The 21,546-nt window shown below is 43.3% G+C and overlaps 1 protein-coding gene across 4 annotated transcripts in view; it reads left to right on the top strand.

Moving 5' to 3' along the window:
- The window catches only part of TMC5 (transmembrane channel like 5), a 40,811-nt gene that overhangs the window by 13,393 nt on the left and 5,872 nt on the right, over positions 1-21,546 (top strand). For 3 of the 4 annotated variants that reach the window (XM_060031831.2, XM_060031833.2, XM_060031834.2), the window contains 10 exons: positions 39-287; positions 2,453-2,604; positions 4,286-4,430; positions 5,329-5,484; positions 8,011-8,162; positions 12,265-12,343; positions 13,116-13,213; positions 14,621-14,716; positions 20,173-20,248; positions 20,426-20,559. In XM_060031831.2, the coding sequence (XP_059887814.1) occupies positions 39-287; positions 2,453-2,604; positions 4,286-4,430; positions 5,329-5,484; positions 8,011-8,162; positions 12,265-12,343; positions 13,116-13,213; positions 14,621-14,716; positions 20,173-20,248; positions 20,426-20,559 (1,337 nt within the window). The remainder of the gene's footprint in view (positions 1-38; positions 288-2,452; positions 2,605-4,285; positions 4,431-5,328; positions 5,485-8,010; positions 8,163-12,264; positions 12,344-13,115; positions 13,214-14,620; positions 14,717-20,172; positions 20,249-20,425; positions 20,560-21,546) is intronic. The other variant, XM_060031832.2, reaches the window with a different exon arrangement.

A 21,546-nucleotide genomic window follows, 5' to 3' on the forward strand; every position in this document is an offset into this window, starting at 1 on the left:
AGGGACGGTCCAGCCGCCCACGTTGTGTCTACCCGCAGGCATACCGGAGATCCAAGAACAGTCTGTCGGAACTGTTCAATTCCATCAGCCTGTGGCAGAAGACGTTCAAGGTCATCGGAGGCAAGTTCGGCACCAGCGTCCTCTCCTATTTCAACTTTCTGCGGTGGCTTTTGAAATTCAACATTTTCTTGTTCATTGTGACCTTCAGCTTCATCATAATCCCTCAGTTAACCATGGCCGAGAAGAACCACCGCCAATTCACTGGACTGGAATTTTTAACTGGGGCTGTAAGTGCACCATCCCCTGCCCAGAGTTCACACCTTGGAGACACAGGCACAGGTCTGCCCGTCACCCTTCCAGGCCTCTCATTTTACCTGGGAGTCAACTGATGGGGAAAGAGGGTGTTTAAAATGATTTCTTTTTTTCCCCCAAAGTAACATATACACAGCCTAGTAGAATTTCTGTCTCCTGAGGTGAACATGTTAACAGTTTTTGTTGTCCAGAATCCTCTTCTCTGCACACAAATGGACACATTGTGCATGGACATACGCATCTTTTTTTTTTTAACAAAAGATGAATTATTCCTATAGACTGCCTACGACTTGCTTTCTTCCACCTAATATGTGGTGGACATCTCATACTGATGTTCACAGATCTACCTTTTCTTTCTTTTTTTTCTTTCTACAAAATACAGTCCTCCTTAAAAAAAAAATTCCTAGTACAGAAGAGAGCAAACTAAGAGAAAGTCTATCTTATCCTCCTTCTTTTGTCTAACTCTCCAGTTTGGAGTGTACCTCTGTCCACCATTTTTCTTTCTATACAGTCATAGATACATAGGTAGATAGATAGTTAAACTTTTTTTTTAAATAAAAGAAGATGAGATACTACAAATCTTGCTTTGCAACTTTTTTTTTTTTGCGTTACTATGAATCTTGAGCATGGATATACATCCGTATTATTCTTTTTATTAACAAACACGGTATATCTACCTAGCTGCCTACTGAAGCACATAGCCCCTGCCTTGTGAGTTTACCTTCTAGAAGCGATTTCTGCCACTGAGATTCTGTGGATAGACAAACTACAGCCCAAGAACCAAATCTGTATAGCCTGCAAAATAAGATTGGTTTCCATGTTTTTAAATGGTTGGAAAAAAATGAAAAGAAAGATAACATTTTGTGAAACATAAAATTTATATGAAATTCAAATTTCGGTGTCTTTTCGGTCAAGTTCTTTTGGAACACAGCCACAACCATTTGTTTCCGTGTCTGTGCTGCTTTCCTGCTACAATAGCAGAGGTGAGCAGTTATGGGCTGGCCAAGCCCAAGATATTTACTATCTAGCTCTTTACAGAAAGAGTTTGCCTACTCTTGTAGTAGAGCATTCACAGTAAGGTTCCTCCATTCGTCTTTCTTTTTTCTTTTTCTATTAAAATTTTTTTTCCTTGGGATAGACACATTCAAATGGAATTATTGTGTCAATTTATCCTTCACTTTTTCCTCATTATTGTGTATATTTGTATATATGAAGCATTTTATTATAAAAAATTTCAAACATACAGGAAAATAAAGAGTAGTAAAATAAACACCCAAAGACCCACTACGTAGATTTTAAATTGCTACCATTCTCCCAAATTTGTTTTTTGAAGTATTTTACAGTAAATCACAGACATCAGCTGAATTTCTTCGACGTGCATCTCTGGACAATGAGGACATTTTCCTGCAGGCATATACATTATCACACCTAGCAATATTAAAAGTTAATATCATCTAAAATCCAGACCATATTCATATTTTCCCAGTTGTCCCCCAAATGTTTTTCATAGCTTTTTGTTCAGGCCAGGATCCAAGCAAAGACCACACTCTTTGCGTTCAGTTGTTTTTCTCTTAAGTCTTTATTAATCTAGAATGATATCCTCAGTCCCTTCCTCCTTTTTTCTTGACATGGGCTTATTGCAGAAACCAGGCCAGTTGTCATGCAGATTCCAATGTTCTACCTTCTGCAATTGTCAAATTGTTTCCTCCGGGTCTCTCTAATTTGTTCCTCTAATTAATACAGACTCCTTATTTCTTGTAAATTGAAATTTAGACCTAAAGGCTTGATTTGTTTCGTTTTAAACCTGTTTGACCATAATACTAGTTAGAGGACAGAGGCACATAATGGCTGGCTGGCCTGCTTTTAATCATGCTTGGCTTGGTCACTGGGTCTGGGTGGTGATCGCTGGGTCCCTCCATTGTAAAGTTATGTTGGTTTGAGATTCCTTTCCACCTCTGAGAGCCTAGTGATAAGACGTCTAGGTTCTCAGTGGCCTTGGGTGCCTCTTTCCTGGCAAACAAAATGTCTACACTGACCAGTGCAGGCTTCTTGCCTATGGAAGAGGTCAACTGTGCAGACCATAGTCATTCATTGTTTTCTTAAGAGATCCACCTGACCTGTGGTTTATTGTCCCTTTCAGGGTTATTTTAGTGACACAGTGATGTACTACGGTTTTTACACCAATACTGAAAACCAACAGGGGAGTAGTGGGACCTCCTACAACATGCAGTTGGCCTACATCTTCACAGTCGGAGCATGCTTGGTTGTCTGCTTTTTCAGTTTGCTCTTCAGGTATAGAATGTCTGCATTTTCTGATTCTAAGCTGTTTTTAGATTTAGGCAAAATTCAAGAGACTCAAAAGTTACTGGAGAAACAGTTTCTCTGAAATTTCAACTTTCTATTGCTGTCTTATCATTCCTTGTCCTAGAACATAAAGTATAAGTTGGGATAGAGGAAGAGAAGTTTTCATGTGCTTTTAAAGAAATTGGTCAGTCTGAAAATAAGGATGCAATGACTCAAGTAGTTTTGACTGACTGTTGTCAACTGATAATTGTCAAAGAGGAGGTACAGATGTTCAATCTGTTAAACCTATTGTTTACTAGGTCTTTGAAACAAAGTACCACAGACCAGGGGGCTTAAACAACAAAAATTTTTCTTCTCAAATTCTGGAGGCTAGAAGTCCAAGTTCAAGGTGTCAGCAGGGTTGGTTTCTCCTGGGCCTCTCTCCTTGGCTTGCAGACAACTGCCTTCTCACTGTGTCCTCATGTGATCCGCCCTTGGTGCATATCTGAGTCCTAATATGCCCTTCTTATAAGGGCACTAGCCATACTGGATTAGGGCTCACCTAAATGATCTCACTTTAACTTAATTACCTCTGTAAAGACCCTATCTCCAAATACAGTCAATTTCTCAGGTACTAGGGGTTAGTACGTCAACATATTAATTTTTAGAGGATACAATTCATCCCATAACAACCTCACTGCCAGCACGATAATCCAAAATAAAATAAGATTGTTTTTGTCCTATCAAACTAGGAAATGTTTCTGTTTCTTAAGCTGTTAGTACTCAGTGGTGGCAAATTTTGGAAAGGTAATGTCCATTTTACTCAGCATTTTTTACATGCCAGGCTTAGTGCTAAGTGCTTCCTGGGCCGGATTTCACTGAATCCTACTGACATCTCCATGATAATAACAGCTGCCTTTATCGTGTGCGTACTGCCCTGAGGGTTACATTGACTTGTGGTGGGCTGAATAATGCTCCCCCTTTCAAAGATGTCCATGTCCTAATCCCCAGAACCTGTGAATATGTTACCTTATCTGGCAAAAGGCATTTTGATTGATGAAATTAAGGATCTTAAAATGGGCTAATGTAATCCCAAAGTCCTTGAAAGTGGGAGGCAGGAGGCTCAAAGTCAGAGAGAAAGTGGAATATGCTACTCTTCTGGCTTTGAAGATGAAGGCGCCACAAGCCAGGGAACGTAGGCAGCCTCTAGATGCTGGGAAAAGGCAGGGAAACATATTCTCCCTTAAAGTGTCCGGAAGGAATACAACTCTGCCAATACCTTGATTTTAGACCCATTTTCTGATTTCTGACCTCCAGTAAGAATAAATAAGTGCTGTTTTAAGCCAGTAAGTTTGGGGCAATTTGTTATAGCAGAAACTAATACAAACCCCATAATAACTCTGTGAGGTGTGAACTATTATTCTCCCCATTATATGGAGGTGGAAGCTGAGGGTCAGAACAGTTAAAATGACAAAATCCCCCAGTTGGCAATCTAGGATTACAAAGTCAGATCCCAAAGCCAGCGCTCCTGACTACTCTGTTTGCTGTTGCCCTGTTCCAGAAGAACCTGGGGCTAACTCGTCCATGTTGCCTTTCACCATTAATGATGGGACTCTTCTTTGCTATACTCTCTGCACCCCCAATGCCTGTCCTAATAACCTCTGGGTATTTTGGTTCCTGCCTTCCCTAGCATGGCCAGGTATTTCCGGAACAACTTCATTAACCCACACATTTACTCCAGAGGGATTGCTAAACTCATCTTTTGCTGGGATTTCACTGTCACTCATAAGAGCGCTGTGAAGCTGAAACAGAAGAATCTAAGCACTGAGATAAGGGTAAGGCAAGCTAGCTTTACACCCCTTCCCATGGCCAGTCATCTTTCCTCCTTCAATATGTCTGTAACTTTTCTTAAAGTACTAATGAATTATTTTTTATTCTCCATGATATTGGCAAAAAACCCCTAAAACTATTTTAAATGCCCAGGGCTGGTGACGGTGTAGGGAAATGGACATTTTCACACAACGTGGTGTCTTTGTTATTGGTACAAGCTTGCGGGAGGGCAGTTTAACAATTTATAACAAAGGTCTAAATGTAAATACTTCTGGACCTCACAGTTCCGGGTTTAAAGTTTTATCCAGTGGTTTTCAACTCGGAGTGGTTTTGCCCTGGGGACACATGGCAATGTCTGGAGGCTCTTTTGGTTGTCGCAGCCAGGGAGTGTGTACGCCCGGCACCTCGTGCGTGCGTGAGTAGAGGCCAGGGACGCTGCTCAACATTCTGCAGTGCACAGGACAGGCTCCCTGTCACAGAATTATCAAACTCTGAATGACAGTAGCGCTAAGGTGGACAAACCCCGGTCCATAGAAAAAAATATCAAAAAAAAAAAGAGCAAGCAGAATTCATAAACGAAGGGGCTTTGGCAAGAGGGTTCCCTGGTGCAGACACACAGCCTTATTCTTCAAGGAGGTTCTGTGGCCTCAATGTATTTTCCCAAGATCATGGTCCCAATCTCTGTTTCTCTGAGATGGAAAATGTATTTAATGAAGTGATGGGGGTCTTGCCCATTCGAGATTTTCCCACAGGTCTCCTCATCCAAGTTCCTTGTGCACTTACCCCCTCTTTCCTGTGGATCTGGGGTGGATTTGTGTCACTAGGGGCAGCAAGACCTGGGGGGGAATCTTTGCTGACAGTGGAGGGGGTCTGCGGGTGAACTTGACGTCCTTGTGTTTACAGGAGAACCTGTCAGAAATCCGTCAGGAGAATGTCAAGTTAACACTCAATCAGCAGTTGATTCGCTTCTCTGCCCACCTGGCAGCCTGGGTTGTCTCTATTGGAGTGACCATTGCCTGCTGTGTAGCCGTTTATTACCTGGCTGAGAAGAACACAGAGGTAACCAGAGAGGCAGGAACTCCAGGGTCCAGAGCACAGAGAAGCGGGTGAAGGGATGGGATGCAGGAGGGGGAGGGGAGGGGAGAGCCCACCACTCAAACTGGGGTCGTGGCCAGCAGCATCCGCACCAGCGGGAAGTTTGCTAAAAAATGCAGAATCCTGGGTCCCTCCCTTGACCCATGATCTGCATCACAAGAACATCCCCAGGTGACGTGTGTGCACACCTCAGAGTGGGAAGCTGGGCTAGTGGAGAGATGGGAACTTTGGCCGCAGGCCTGGGGTCAGGTTCTGGTTTCCTCCTTTATTATTATATCCCTAATGTCTCTCATAGCCCCTGGCACCGAGTAGACACTCAATAAGTATTGTGAACCGATGAATCTGGCAAGTGATTTACTCTTTCTAAGCCCCGGATTCCTTACCTGTAAACTGGGAATCCCTGCTGTGCAGGTGTGTGGTCAGAACCAGAGAAAAGTTACGGGGAGAGTCTCCTTAGTGCCTGGTACCCTGGGTGATTGAAGGAATGTTAGCTTTTTCTTTTTCTTTTTTTTTTTTAATGATATGAACTCTGAGACTAATTGGCTGGGTGGACAAAGTACTGTTTTTCTGTAGATTTCAGTCTTCTGGGAAATGGGGCTAATTTTAGCCCATTTTGCCCACCCCTAGAATTGTGGTGCAGGTTGGTCTGATTGTGTCACTTTCTTTAATGGCTTCCCATTACTCTAAATATAAAATCTATCCTCCGTGGCATGATTGATAGATCTTTTGTGATGTGACCCCTGCCCACATGTCTAGCCTCAACACCTCACAGCCACCCATATCTCACACCAGCAACACTAAATGGTGTGTCCAGAGTTCCCTGAACACACCATGTTTTTCCTCTTCTCTGGATGGGAAACATTCATCCTGCACTGCCCTCCCCCACTTCCCTTCATCTGGCAAACTCCTCCTTTTCTTCCTCTCGACCTCAGCGTGAGTGACACTTCCTCCAGGAAGTCTTTTCTCAGCATCACTACCTTTACTAGATTGAGTTAGGTGTGCCTGACTCTGCAGTCTTTCCCTGTGCGCTGGTCACATGCAGCATCGAAAATGCTTGTTTATGCAACTGTCTCTTCAAAAGAATAGCCAGGCACCTGGCCCAATACCTGGTACATAGTAGGTGCTCAACCCAATGGATGAAAAACCGAAGGAGGCAGCAGGAAAATGGGTGTGAGATTATATAAACCTAAGGCTTTGTCATCAACCATATTAAGGATTGCTCTGAAAGAGACAAAAGTGAATCACAGTCCTGTGGGTCTGGCACTGCCTACCTAGGGTGGAAGCTGTGACAGGGCAGTTGTAGGTATAAAGGAGACTTCTGAGTTTCTCCTTGACCTGGAAGGTTTGCTTCACACTCACCTGAAGTGAAGGAGGGCATCTAAGGAGGAGAGGAGGTAGAAGTGGAATCATTCCCATTGTTTGAACATCTTCCTGTGCCAGGCAGGATCAACCCTCTGCACAACTCCAGGAGTCGCATTCACTGGCAGCTACAGTTTCTCACAAATGGTGCCCCCAGCTGTGTCGTTTAGCAGCCCTGCGGCTAGACGTTCCCTTATTTGGTCTCACTTAATTCTTACAGTGTCTCTGTGGGTTACGTGATAATCTCCCTATCATGCAGACTGGCACAGAGGCTCAGAGAAGCTATGCATCTGGTTCGAAACCTTGCAGCTTATAAGCATGGGGAGGGGGCAGCATTTGACCCTAGGTTACTCTGGCTCCAAAGATACTGCCAGAATTACGTGTGGTGCTTTCAAAACCATCCAGAGGTAGATAGAGGCAGAGTCAGGCCTGGGGGTGGGGAATGGGAAACTGTCAGACATCAAATAAATCCACTGGAATCCCTTACCCCAAGGGCGTCTGGCAGAGGGGCAGCCCAGGCTTCCCTCCAGCCAAACACCTGAAGGCAGGGGCGCCCCTCTGACCCTCGTACAAATGTGCAGCAGGTGCTAGCAGAGGCTCCCCTTGCCCCTAATTCAGCATCTGAGGACAGGCGAAGCCGGTGAAATGAACAAGGGCATGCAGGAGAGGGGAGGAGAAATTCCCTTGTGTGGTAGCTTCAGTGACTCAAGCTTTTGCTCCAAAGGCCAGGAGCACATTCTCATTCTTCCAAACCTCTTGGTAAGGAAAGTAAAGTCACAGAATGGCTGTTGGAGCTCAGGTCCCTGAGTCTGATAGACCAGGGTTCGAATCTGCCACTTCCTAGCTGGGTGACCCTGGGCAAGTATCTTCACCTCTCTGAGCCTCAGGTTGTCCATCAGTTAAGTCTATTAACACCCACCTGCTGGGCTGTAGTGGGAATTAAAGCATCATGTGGGTAATTCTCGGCCCAGGGTAAGTGCTGGATAAATGGTACCATAATAGCTAACCTCAGAGGATCTACTTCTGCGGTTTTCCCATCGTGACGATGGGAGTGGGAGGGTCTTCTGAGTCAGGCAGAGAGGGGTCCAGTGTACAGTTGGCATCTTGATTCTCTCCCTCCATCCCCTGTAGTTCCTGGCGAACCACAGTAACCCCGGGGAGGTACTGTTACTGCCTTTCGTTGTGTCCTGCATCAACCTGGTCATGCCTCGCTTCTACTCCATGTTCAGGCTGGTGGAGCGCTATGAGATGCCAAGGTGCGAAGTCTACAGCCTCCTGATCCGGTAAGTGTGGCTATCACTCCCCACACCAGCTTCCATTTTTATGGAGGGAAATGGATGGAAGCTAGAAAGGGTTACACTCAAGTATCAAAGTTCTGTTTTCCAGAAAGAATTTCAAGAGTAAAGTGTGTTTTTATGGTATGGGTTAATAGCCATGAAGTCCAAAGGGCCCTGAGGAAATACAGTTATTGAGTACATCTGCCTTTTGCTCAGAGTAATAGCTTATCTTTCCTAATTGCTCCCAGCCTGAGGATTAACATAGTTCTCAGTTATGAGATGTACAGATGGGCAGGTTGTGCACTGCACAAATGTTCTTGGCTAAGGCGTTGTGCGGGGACTGATATCATCCAGTGTTCCGATGAGTCAAACGGTGAGGCTGAGTACCCACCCACTGAATCATCCGGGAGGAACAGGTGCATTTTTGTAGTTCATCCACCCAAATGGAAGTGGAGGGGTTGCTTTTTGGCAGTTCATTGGCTGGGAAGGGGTGGCTTGTTGTGATTCCCACAAAGGCACTGTATGTGCTAGAGGTGACCCCAGAGTTTTGATAAACAGAGTATAAAACTACCCAAATTGTGTCCTTATTGCTTCTTCCTGGCTAGTGCCCTGACCAGTTCCTGGTTACGGTGGTGTTTATAATGATAAGGCTGTACATGCAGACTGACTTTCCTTATTGATCAATTCCAGAGCCATTACCTTACCATGGCCTCTGAGATCTGGCTCCTGGCCAGCTCTCCAACTTCATTTTCTGCTTCCCCCCCTCCTTCCTCAGTGCCCCCAGCCTTACTCACCTTCTGATTGTTCACAAACATGCCAAACTGCCTACCCACCTCAGGACCTTTGTACTGGCCATTCCTTGCTCCTGGAATAGCATATCTATGCTTATGTCTACGTTTATAGTTTCTTCATACAGATCTTAAACATTTCTGTTACCCTTAAATTTGTAACAAGCATATTTTAACACACGCATACACATATATACACATATATGTTTTAGATCAGCAGTTAGCAAACTACAGCCTGCAGGCCCAGCCTGCCTCCCATTTTCATAAATAAAGTCTTATTGGAGTGCAACCATGTCCACTATGGTTGCTTTCCTGCTACAACTGCAGAGTTGGGACACAGACTGTATGGCCTGCAAGGTCAAAAATATTTACTGTCTGGCCTTTCACAGAAAAAGTTGGCTGACTTCTAAGATTAATGTTTAGAGTTAATCTATATATGTATTATTCTCCTGAAGAAAAAAATCTGAGAAAGCCTTCACTTCTACCCACCCTACACGTCTGGGTGCCTCCTTTCAATGGTTAGAAACAATTGGGATTTTGCGTGTGTGGTTAAAGAAACCATTTTAAATGTTCAATTCAGGGGCATAAAACAATTTTTTTGGACATACACATTGTTTGACTGGCTTCTTTGCTCACCAGTGTTTGTTAAATGTATCCTACTTACAACTTCCTCGTTTTACAACAGACGATAAGACATCATTTTAGAGTAGATATCAGGATGGTCCGCCTTCGAAGTACTTCCACGTTCCCACATGTCTTTCATTTTGCCTTTCTACTTGAATGTGGGTTTGAGTGGACCAAAGACTGTATTCTAACTACCTCTTCTGAGGTCTGCAGGTGTTGCTTTGAGGTTTTCTGACATCTGGCATGGTCAAACAATCACCCAGTTGCCCTTTCCAGACACTTCGTATCTGCTGTCTCTAAGCTCCGGGCATCCTCAGAACTACCACAAGCTCTGAGGAAGTCCTCTGCCAAATTTGCTCATATTTTTATTTCTGCTTTCTATTTTCCATAAATTCCTCTGTGTTTCTGGTCTGTCCTTGGTGACGTGTTTTCCTCTCCTTTATGGGTCTTTTAGCTTTTAACTTTTCTAGCATTTCAATGGAATTTGGATAGAGAGGTGGTAGGCATGTATGCTCAGTGTGTCATTTTGATCTAATCCCTTTATCTAATTTGCATTTTTCTGATCCCAACAGAGATTCATTCTCTTTTAATATATATTAGCCCTACGTATTGCTTCATAAAATATTTAAGATCTTCTCTACACGCAGAGAAAATGAGAAAGCTCAGAAATAGACAATCATTCTGACCTATGATAAGCTTCTCCTGGCTTAGAAGAGTGTGTTTTCTAGTTTAACCTGGAGTTATACTGCAGTAAATGTATATAAAGTTCTGACACCCATTCTGATGTGTGGGGTTTTCCCACATCACTAAGCCATTCTCCACTATCAGTTGGTGTCCTATAATTTAATTCAACTCTGATACTATCTACCTGGAGATAGCGTCAGATCCCACAAGGTAAGGGCTCAGTTCCACAAGACTGCCCCCACCCCTACTTCAGATGCCAGTCGCAAATCCATGTGGTCACCCGGGCTTCTGACCGACTAGCTAGAGATCGGAGGTTCCAACGAACTTCTCCTCAGGTTTGATTAGTTTGCTAGAGCGGTCCACATAATTCAGAGAAACACTTTACCTACTAGATTACTGCTTTATTGTAAAAAGATATAACTCAGGGACAGCCAGGTAGAAGAGATATGTAGGGCAAGGTTTGGGGAAGGGGTGCGGAGATTCCTTGCCCTCTCAGAGATTTCCACTGTCTCCAAATATTGTCCTGTCACCAATCCGGAAGCTCTCTGAACCCCCTCCTTTTGGGTTTTTATGAAGGCTTCATTACATAGACGTGATTGATTAAATGATTGGCCACTGGTGGTTGAACTCAATCTCCAGCCCCTCTCCCCTCCCTGGAGTCTGAGATAGGCAAGCTGAGTTCAGAACTTCTAATCACAAGATTGGTTGTCATGGCAACCAGCCCCTAACCTTAATAGACCTCGGGGCTTCCCAACAGTCACTTCATTAATATAACAAAAGGCACCTTGATAGCTCTCCTCATTTAGAAAGTTCCAAGGGCTTTAGGAGCTCAGTGCCAGAAAAGGGAAAGAAGACCAAACACATATTTCTTATTGTAAATCACAGTATCACTGTATACTAAGGTGTTAATCCAGTTGCTATTGAGGGTCTACTATAGGCTAAGCACTGGGTAAGAGGTTTGGGATCTGGAGTTGAAAAGACAGATCCTGTCCCTTTCTTCACAATGTTGTCTAGCGCAATGGTTCTCTACTTTTCGCATGCACCAGAATTACCTGGAGGGATTGCTGGGCCCCAACCCCAGAGTTTCTGATTCAGCAGATCCGGGTTGGGGCCAGAAAGTGTGCCTTTCTAACAAGTTTACAGATGCTACTGCTGGTCTGGGGACCACACTTTGAGAATCACTGGTCTAGTGGTGCATGATTCTTGACACACCAAGGCTGAAGACTTCTTAAAACCAGAAGGTATTGATTTAGGCAAAGTGACTGGGTTTAAGACCTCAGGCTGTTCAATCAGAGGGTCCTCGGTTTGAACCTTTGCCATCCCCCTAAACAGTGTGATCTCATACAAGTTATTTCATCTCTCTGCGTTTCAGTTTCCTCATCGGTAAGATAGGCATAAAATACCACCTACCTGATGATAGAGTTGTAAAGATGAAGAGGGATGGTTTGATAAAGTGCTTAGCACGTTTACTGTCCATGGTAGCACCTGATGAATAGTATGTGTATGTACTACTGTTACAGTGAGAAATGAAATCAGGCAGTTTGGAGATACCTAAAAGAAGGTGTATCAGTCAGAATAAATGAGGTGAAACTGTGGTAACAAATATCCCCCACCTCGAGCTCTCAGTGGTCTAGAATACAAATGTTTATTTCTTGTCCATGCTACATGCCCATCGTGGGTTGGCAGGGGATTTCTGCTCGTGTTAGTCACTCAGGGGTCCAGGCTGAGATTGCAGCAACCATCTCAAATACTTCTGATTGTCATTCCAGAGGGAAGACAGTGAGTCTTGAAGAGTCTCACTGGCATTTAAATGCTCTAGTCTAGAAGTGACACAAAATGACATACATCATTTCTGCTCACAACTCATTTGCCAGATCTAGCCATATAGCCCCACTCAACCACAGGGGGGCAGGAATTTCCATCCTACTGTACGCCCCAAAGGAAATATTGGCAAACAGCACTGATGACGGCTGTGGAGGGTAATGGTAGTTGTTTTCGTTTCTGTTTTTTAGAAACATCCTTCTGAAATTATCAATCGTTGGAATTCTTTGTTACTATTGGATCAACATTGTGGCCCTGGATGGTAAAGAGGTGAGATTTCCATGCTGTTTTGCCTTAAGCTTGCCTTTGACCGCCAGGGAGGAAGTGAGTTTCTCAAGAGCTTCTGCTTATGATATTAGAGCAGATATCATGTTATTTTTCCATCCATCTGTCCATCTACTTATCCATCTATTCATCTAATCATCCATCAATTCTTCCATCCATCCTTCCATCCATCCTTGGGCTGTACACCTGAAACTTTCCTCATTCAGCCAAATCTAAAAGCTCTCAATCCATCAGCTCATAGCACTGACTTCCTACAGAGGTAGCTAACCACCAGTTTCATAAGCTGATTAATTCAACCTTCCCGTTTGTGCTGGTCTGCTAAACCTCTAGGCCACTTTCTTAATCAAGAAGATATTAATTGATTTTTCATAAGGTTAATAAGCAAAAGGAGTGGAGGCATTATTCGCCATTGACACCTCCTGCTCTCCTTGGTTAAGAAACGGGATCCAGAAGGCATAGAACAAAGAAGAAAAATGTTAAAGGGGAGAGCTAGTGAGAAGGGAAAGTTTGGGTACCTGAGGAGGGCAAGCCTTAATGGGGGAAGAAGGAGCACAGGAAGAGAATAAACATTCTTGAAAACAAATTCACCCTAAAGGTGCATTTCTGTTGAGAGTAGGTCTGCTTTTCTGGGCACACAAAAACTCGGTCAAACTAAGCCACCAGCCACATTCTTAGGAGCACAGGGGGCCAGGAACAGATGGGAACTAAGTGGAGACAACAGCCTCCTCCCACATCCCAAATCTTGTTTGCCTTCCAGTGTTGGGAAACCCTCATTGGCCAAGAAATCTACCGGCTCCTTCTCATGGATTTTGTGTTCTCTTTAACTGATTCCCTCCTGGGGGAGTTCCTGAGGAGGTAAATATTTGTTTGTCTCCGAGTAATTATATCTGACGTTGTAACCAGAGCCATAGTCCTGGCTGAGCATGAAGTGTGGGTCCCTTCTGTACTCTAAGTGTATGTTGTTCTAAGTCTGCCTATTGTCCTTTGAAATATTGTTTTCTTCTGAATTAACTGAAATTTCATCTTGACCTGACAGTCCTGTTGTCAAAGTTCATTTAGTTCAAGTGGCCCTATGCAATCTCCTGAGAAAGTTCTAGAAATTAAACACAGAAACAGAGAGTCATTTGAAATCTTATCCACAATAGACCATTTTAATATTCTAGTCTATGTATATTCCTCCAGATTTGTCTATGCACTGCTTTGTGTGTGTGTATACTATATAATTTTCAAAGACAAAAATGGGGTCACACTGCAAAATCGCCATGGAGTTTGCTCTTACTAATTCTGTCAGTATGCCTTGTCATCTTTCCATGCCTGTACCTATAGATTTATCTCATTGCTTTCGTTGAATTTAATTAATGCACGAATTTTTATTTTAGACTCCAGGTGTGCAGGATTAGGGCAATGTCATCATTGGCCCATGTGTGGTCCTCTTTTATTTATTCATTTATTTTATAATAATATTATGAGCATCTCATTCCTAACAGACATTTACTTATTTTTGCAAATTGCCCTAGTGATAAGATGGCATGGCATAATACTGATTCCTTCCTCAGTGGGTAGGTTGAAGGCCAAATTTCCTCACTCAGTTTGCCCAAACTCGCTTTTAGTTCAGCCTCTGTCCAGGGTCTGGACATAAAGGGGAGAAGTTTTTTGTTGTTGTTGTTGTTTTGTTTATTTTTTACAACAGTTTTTTACTGGCAATTCCTCCGTAAGAAAAAAAATCAGAGTGGTCTCAAGTTTCTTCAGAATAAATGGGGACGTAGGGCTCCTCCTTGTGGACTTAGAAAACAGGGAAACACCATTAACTCAATAGCAGTAACTGAAAGCTGAAAAATTTCGTTTATTTGGGTTGAGAGTGCTGAGTTTGGTCCCTGAAAAATAAGGTTTAACAAGCAAAAGGTGGTATAAACAAGATAATAGTTGGGATAATTTAAATAATTATCTTATTTAAATAATACCTATTTTAAATTCATAATTAATTATCTGTTTAAATAGTAGTTGGGATAATTTAAATAATGTTCTCTAGAATTTTTTTGAACCACTTTAGCAGTACCTCCATTGGAATGCATTGTGTTAATTCCATTTTCCCTCAATTATTTCTTCAAAAACATGCTCATACTTGGAATTTTCAGAAATTTGCAAGGGAACTTATGACTTTATTCCAAACTGGTGAGGATTTGTCCTCCTTTTTCGATTGTGAGGAATCTTTTGAAAGAGGGAGTTGATGGTTTGGGCACTAAACTCATGACATTTTCACAGAATCATTGGACTACGGCTTATCACGAGTCTTGGCCGACAGGAGTTTGACATTGCCAGGAATGTCCTAGAACTGATCTACTCACAGACTCTGGTGTGGTAAGTTTTGACAATCTTTGGCTGGCCCCGTGGTTCCAGCCCGACTGTGGACTAGGCATTTTGGTGGCAATGCCCAGAATCTGTGGTTTTCCAAAGCTGCATGGGTGATACCAAATCCAACCAGTCTGAGAACCATGAATTCATGTCCCAGGCTGTTCTTTTCCTTTATGAGGACTTCAGCCAAGAATCAACATAGAGCAGGGATTCCTAACCTGGAGGGCCCCGGGCCATATCCAGCCTGCAAGTATGTTTTTCTTGTCCGATGCAGTGCTTTTTCTAAAAATTTGAATTAACCACCAGTATTTAAGAATCAGGGGATTTCCCATAAAATTTAAAATTTCTGACTTCTCGCCAAAAAAGGAAAGATCTAGATCATCTCCCATTATGGTAACAATTGGCTGGGCCTTGAGCTGGGGTGAGTGGTTCCAGTTTGCTGCAGACCCACCTTGAGCTATTGTCTCCCCAGTATTGATTTGCCCTTGAGTGTTGCCCTTATGCTGTCAGTTTTTTTATGGTAGAAAACTTTACTTTGTATTGATATCGCAACAGAACTGGGAAAATAAAGGCAGAGAAAGTTGCCTTACACTTGATCTGCTTCACTCCCTGGTGGTGGGGCCCTGGTAGACCTCTGGAGCCTTTGGGGTTTGCCACCTCAATTTTGGCAATTGTGTATGCGTGCATGTGCATGTGTGTGTGCACGTGTGTGTGTGAGCATGCATGTGTGTTTTGAGGATAGCCAGCTAGTTGCATCAAATTTTTGACAAGCTCACCTAGAAACTCAAACCAATAGCCAGTGACTATTTTTATTTATTTAATTTAACATGATGTAGCTAATGCCAGAATTCTGCATGGCATATTACATTGCCAGGTTCCATCTTTTGGGGGGTTGCTAATCTGAAAGTAGGGGATTTGGAGTTGAATAAACTTGGATTCTGGGGCTGGCTCTTCTACTCACTGAGGTCACTGAGCTTCTCTGAGCCTCAGTCTCATCTGTCAAACGCACATAATAACAGCTGCCTTTGAATTGTGTTGAGGATTAAATCAGATGATACAAGAAAACTGCTTTGCAATCTCCAACGTGCCATACAACTGTAAAGTGCTTTATTTTCCAGCTCTTTAAAGTTGCCCCGGGTGATTTGGCTATCTGCAAATAACTCACTAATGTCAGTGAATTTATTTTTGGAGGTGGTGAGGACTTTTTCTTTGTGTAGTTTAGCTGATGCATTTGCACACTGCCAGGTCACCCACTGGCAACTGGGCAGTTTACAAAGGCCTTTTACTCACATTATCTCAATGAACAGGATGCCGTTGGGCAAATAACATAAACTCTCTCTAAACCTTGGTTTTCTAATCTGTAAATGGGGGCGATGCTCGCACCTACTTCGCGGGGTTTTGGTAACGATTAAATGAGAAAATGTATGCATTAAGTGCTTAGCGAGTAACTGATTCAGAAATGTTTATAAGTAGGGATATTACATGGCTGTTGTTATCCTTAAGGGCTCTTTTTAAAAAATTGTTGTAAAAAACACATAACATAAAATTTACCATCTTAACCACTGGTAAGTGTACAATTCAGTAGTGTTGAGTACATTCACATTGCTGCGTAACCAATCTCCAGAACTTTTTCACCTTGCAAAATTGAAACTCTGTACCCATTAATCAACAACTCCCCATTCCCTCTCCCCTCCAGCCCCTGGCAACCAGCATTCTACTTTCTGTTTCTTTGAGTTTGACTAGTCCAGATACTTCATATAAGTGGACTCACATAGAATCTATCTTTTTGTACTCGTTTATTTCACTTAGCATGATGTCCTCCAGATTCATCCATACAGCATGTGTAAGTTAGAATTTCCTTCCTTTTTAAGGTTGAATAATATTCCATTGCGTGTATGTACCACATTTTGTTAATCCATTCATCTGCCAGTGGACACCAGGGTTACTTATGCTTTTTAGCTATTGTGAATAATTCTACTATGAATATGGGTGTACAGATATATCTTTGAGACTCTGTTTTCAATCCTTTTTGATATATACACAGAAGTGGAATCGCTGGATTGTATGGTATTTATGAGCACTCAAATTTTTTGTTGTTTAGTAAGTAATGCGGGTAAGTCATCTGATTCAGTATCCAGGTTTTTGAATCCTAGAGGCTGAGCCCTCATACTATTGACCATTCGACAGAGATTCCCAGGGGAAGTGTTAGCTTCGAGGCGGGAAAGCTTACAATGAGATGCTCATTATTCTGGGCCTTTAAGGTTTTTGTTAATAAATCATAAATAAGCACAATCAGAAACACACATATCTTTTCCTTTCTCTGTGGCAATTATAGATTTAATCTCTGTGGGTTTTAGGAGAATATTGCCTTTGATGATGAGCTTTAAAAGAAGATAATAGAGTGACACAAATTGAGTGTATGTTAGGGATGATGGTAGAAAATGAGGTGAGGAAAATGTTTCCCAAACTTTAGTCTTTTGTACACCAGCCTGCCTATTTTTGGGGCATATCTATCTATCACCTGTACTGTTTTTGACTTAATATTATCTTTTAAATTGTTTGCCTTTTTAAAATTTAAATATATTTTTAATGAGTCTTTATCATCATCAATGGAAAATCATATCATTTGACAGAAATTGCAAGTAATTTGAAAAATAAAATCAATTCCATCACAAAAAGTCATTAAATTCTAGCTAGGGCTTCCCTGGTGGTGCAGTGGTTGAGTCCGCCTGCCGATGCAGGGTACACGGGTTTGTGCTCCGGTCCGGGAAGATCCCACATGCCATGGAGCAGCTGGGCCCATGAGCCATGGCCGCTGAGCCTGCGCGTCTGGAGCCTGTGCTCCACAACGGGAGAGGCCACAACAGTGAGAGGCCCGCGTACCGCAAAAAAAAAAAAAAAAAAAAATCTAGCTAGATGCTGCTGTCTGTCAAGGCTCTCAGTCTAAAGGCTGCTTCTTTTTTTAAAGAAATGGAGGTTGGAAAGCGTTAGAACTTAAGGACCTTCTAGCACCAAACTGAGATTTTTTTTTCTTTTGGCCTCAGAAGCACTGGGGAGAGCTGAGTAACTCGATGCAGTTTAATGCCTGTCGTTTGTAACTCGATGCAGTTTAATGCCTGTCCCTGCAGGATTTCAGGCCTTCTTGAATGCCAAAGGGGGAGGAGGAATTCACGTCCCACATGTGGGACACCTGGATTAGGGCTGGCTGAAGGCCTCTGGTGGTTTAATTGATGGCTGTGTGGGTAGCGTTCTCTGCAAAATCTCTTTTTTTTTTTTTTTAAACATCTTTATTGGAGTATAATTGCTTTACAATGGTATGTTAGTTTCAGCTTCACAACAAAATGAATCAGTTATATATATACATATATTCCCATATCTCTTCCCGCTTGCGTCTCCCTCCCTCCCACCCTCCCTATCCCACCCCTCCAGGCGGTCACAAAGCACCGAGCTGATCTCCCTGTGCTATGCGGCTGCTTCCCACTAGCTATCTACCTTACGTTTGGTAGTGTATATATGTCCATGCCTCTTTATCGCTTTGTCACCGTTTACCCTTCCCCCTCCCCATAGTCTCAAGTCCATTCTCTAGTAAGTCTGTGTCTTTATTCCTGTTTCACCCCTAGGTTTTTCATGACATTTTTTTTTTAAATTCCATATATATGTGTTAGCATACGGTATTTGTCTCTCTCTTTCTGACTTACTTCACTCTGTATGACAGACTCTAGGTCTATCCACCTCATTACAAATAGCTCAATTTCGTCTCTTTTTATGGCTGAGTAATATTCCATTGTATATATGTGCCACATCTTCTTTATCCATTCATCCGATGATGGACACTTAGGTTGTTTCCATCTCTGGGCTATTGTAAATAGAGCTGCAATGAACATTTTGGTACATGACTCTTTTTGAATTATGGTTTTCTCAGGGTATATGCCCAGTAGTGGGATTGCTGGGTCATATGGTAGTTCTATTTGTAGCTTTTTAAGGAACCTCCATACTGTTCTCCACAGTGGCTGTATCAATTTACATTCCCACCAACAGTGTAAGAGGGTTCCCTTTTCTCCACACCCTCTCCAGCATTTATTGTTTGTAGATTTTTTGATGATGGCCATTCTGACCAGTGTGAGATGATATCTCATTGTAGTTTTGATTTGCATTTCTCTAATGATTAATGATGTTGAGCATTGTTTCATGTGTTTGTTGGCAATCTGTATATCTTCTTTGGAGAAATGTCTATTTAGGTCTTCTGCCCATTTTTGGATTGGGTTGTTTGTTTTTCTGTTATTAAGCTGCATGAGCTGCTTATAAATTTTGGAGATTAATCCTTTGTCAGTTGCTTCATTTGCAAATATTTTCTCCCATTCTGAGGGTTGTCTTTTGGTCTTCTTTGTGGTTTCCTTTGCTGCGCAAAAGCTTTTAAGTTTCATTAGGTCCCATTTGTTTACTTTTGTTTTTATTTCCATTTCTCTAGGAGGTGGGTCAAAAAGGACCTTGCTGTGATTTATGTCATAGAGTGTTCTGCCTATGTTTTCCTCTAAGAGTTTGATAGTTTCTGGCCTTACATTTAGGTCTTTAATCCATTTTGAGCTTATTTTTGTGTATGGTGTTAGGGAGTGATCTAATCTCATACTTTTACATGTAGCTGTCCAGTTTTCCCAGCACCACTTATTGAATAGGCTGTCCTTTCTCCACTGTACATTTCTGCCTCCTTTGTCAAAGATAAGGTGACCATATGTACGTGGGTTTATCTCTGGGCTTTCTATCCTGTTCCATTGATCTATCTTTCTGTTTTTGTGCCAGTACCATACCGTCTTGATAACTGTAGCTTTGTAGTATAGTCTGAAGTCAGGGAGCCTGATTCCTCCAGTTCCTTCTTTTGTTCTCAAGATTGCTTTGGCTATTCGGGGTCTTTTGTGTTTCCATACAAATTGTGAAATTTTTTGTTCTAGTTCTGTGAAAAATGCCAGTGTGCAAAATCTCTTTTCCAGAGCTGTGGATACTGTGTATGGTGGGACTTGCCTGCTTTGCTGTGTTGGAATCAGGCTCCCTCTGTATGAGTTTTCTAGGGTGGCTACAACAAAGTGCCACAGACCGGGTGGCTTAAACCACACACATTTATTTTCTCACAATTCTGGAGGCTCAAAATGCAAGATCAAGGTGTTGGCAGGGTTGGTTTCATCTGAGGCCTCTGTCCTTGGCCTGTAGATGGTGCCTTCTCCCTGTGTCCTCACCTGGTCTTCTTCCCTCTGTATGAGTCTGTTAGGTCAGTGGCCTCATTTTACCTTAATTATCTCCTTAAAGGCCTTATCTCCAAATACAGTAGCATTCTGAGGTACTGGGTTAGGACTTCAACATATGAGTTTCGGAGGGACAGAACTCAGCCCATAACACCCTCTTTCCCTGCCCTCTGCACAGATTCCCTGTGTCTCCCCTGATCTCTGACACTCATCCCCTTTCTCTCATAGGATTGGAATCTTCTTCTGCCCTCTGCTGCCCTTTATCCAAATGATGACTCTTTTCATCATGTTTTACGTCAAAAATGTGAGTCAGTCTGAAGGTGGAACCATTCGGCTTTTCTCAGTCCCATGTGACCCAGTGGTGGCTGGAATTGGGTGTGGGGGCTGCTGGGAAAGGTGTCAGGGAGCTGGTGTCTGGCTGGGGTCCCTCTGGCCTGCTTCTCCGGCTACAGAAGGGAAGTGACTGCTTCTCTTTCTTCAGATCAGCCTGATGATGAATTTCCAGCCTCTGAGCAAAGCCTGGCGGGCCTCACAGATGATGACTGTCTTCATCTTTTTGCTGTTTTTCCCGTCCTTCACCGGGGCCCTGTGCACCCTGGCCATCACCATCTGGAGGTAGGAGATGGCAGACTTGGGGTGGGTGCGTGTTTTAACATATAGGTTTTATCATTCTTCAGGTATGGTGAGGCCAGCAGATCAGGAGACGACTACCACTGAAAAAATAATTTGTTATACTCACAGACCCCAAAGGGAGGGGGCACATCACACCATGGGTGGGTCACATGGGGAGGCACCAGGGTCCGTCAGAGGCAGAGGGAGAGAGCAGTCAACGTGGTCAAAAGTCTTTATTGTGGTTTCGGTGGGGAGGAAAGGGAAAGGCAGGGTTAGCGTGCTTAGGAGTGGTGAGTTTGAATAATCTCAGCAGGCTCTGGGGTATAGGGACCCTCTGGAGTTGGCTGGTATGTGACTCTGGGGTGATGGGGGCAGAGGAACAGGGCCCAGAGTGTGAGCGCTTGAGAGAGGAGCTGGAGGTGGGATGGGGGCTCAGGTTTGCATATGAAAGGCATGCTTTGTAGGCTAGCCCTGGGAAAGGCAGTCTCTGCAGGATCAGTAAGGCCCCAGATGCCACAGGTCAGAATAAAAAGACACGCTTCATTCAGTGTTTAACCCAAGTTGCCTTGGTAACCAACAGATGCTGCTACAACCAAGGGAGGCAATATATCCAAGTTGGGTCACCACCCGCCAGGTGCCCAGTCTTGACGGCACGCTTCCTTACTTCCTCCAAGTTCTGCAGCTTCCCAGCTGGGGAGAAGGCAGCTCTCCACATGCAGAACAGAACTTCCTCTAATGAACTGACAGGCCCTGTCTGGTCAGGCTCCCTCTTACCTCTCCAACCTCACCCCCATGGCTCCATCCTACTCCAGCCTCAAGGCTCTCAGTCTGTTCCTGGGACCCTGGGAGCCTCTCCTCACATGGGATGGGGTTACATCTTTGAAGTGCTCTCCCCAGTCCCTTTGCTTGGCGGCCTTCCTTCCACCCTCATCTCAAAAGTCCTCTTGAAGACCTGACTTTCACCACCATCCTCGTCTTCTGTCAGCAACC

Source organism: Delphinus delphis, chromosome 15 (genome assembly GCF_949987515.2).
Source record: "Delphinus delphis chromosome 15, mDelDel1.2, whole genome shotgun sequence".
Lineage (NCBI taxonomy): Eukaryota > Metazoa > Chordata > Mammalia > Artiodactyla > Delphinidae > Delphinus > Delphinus delphis.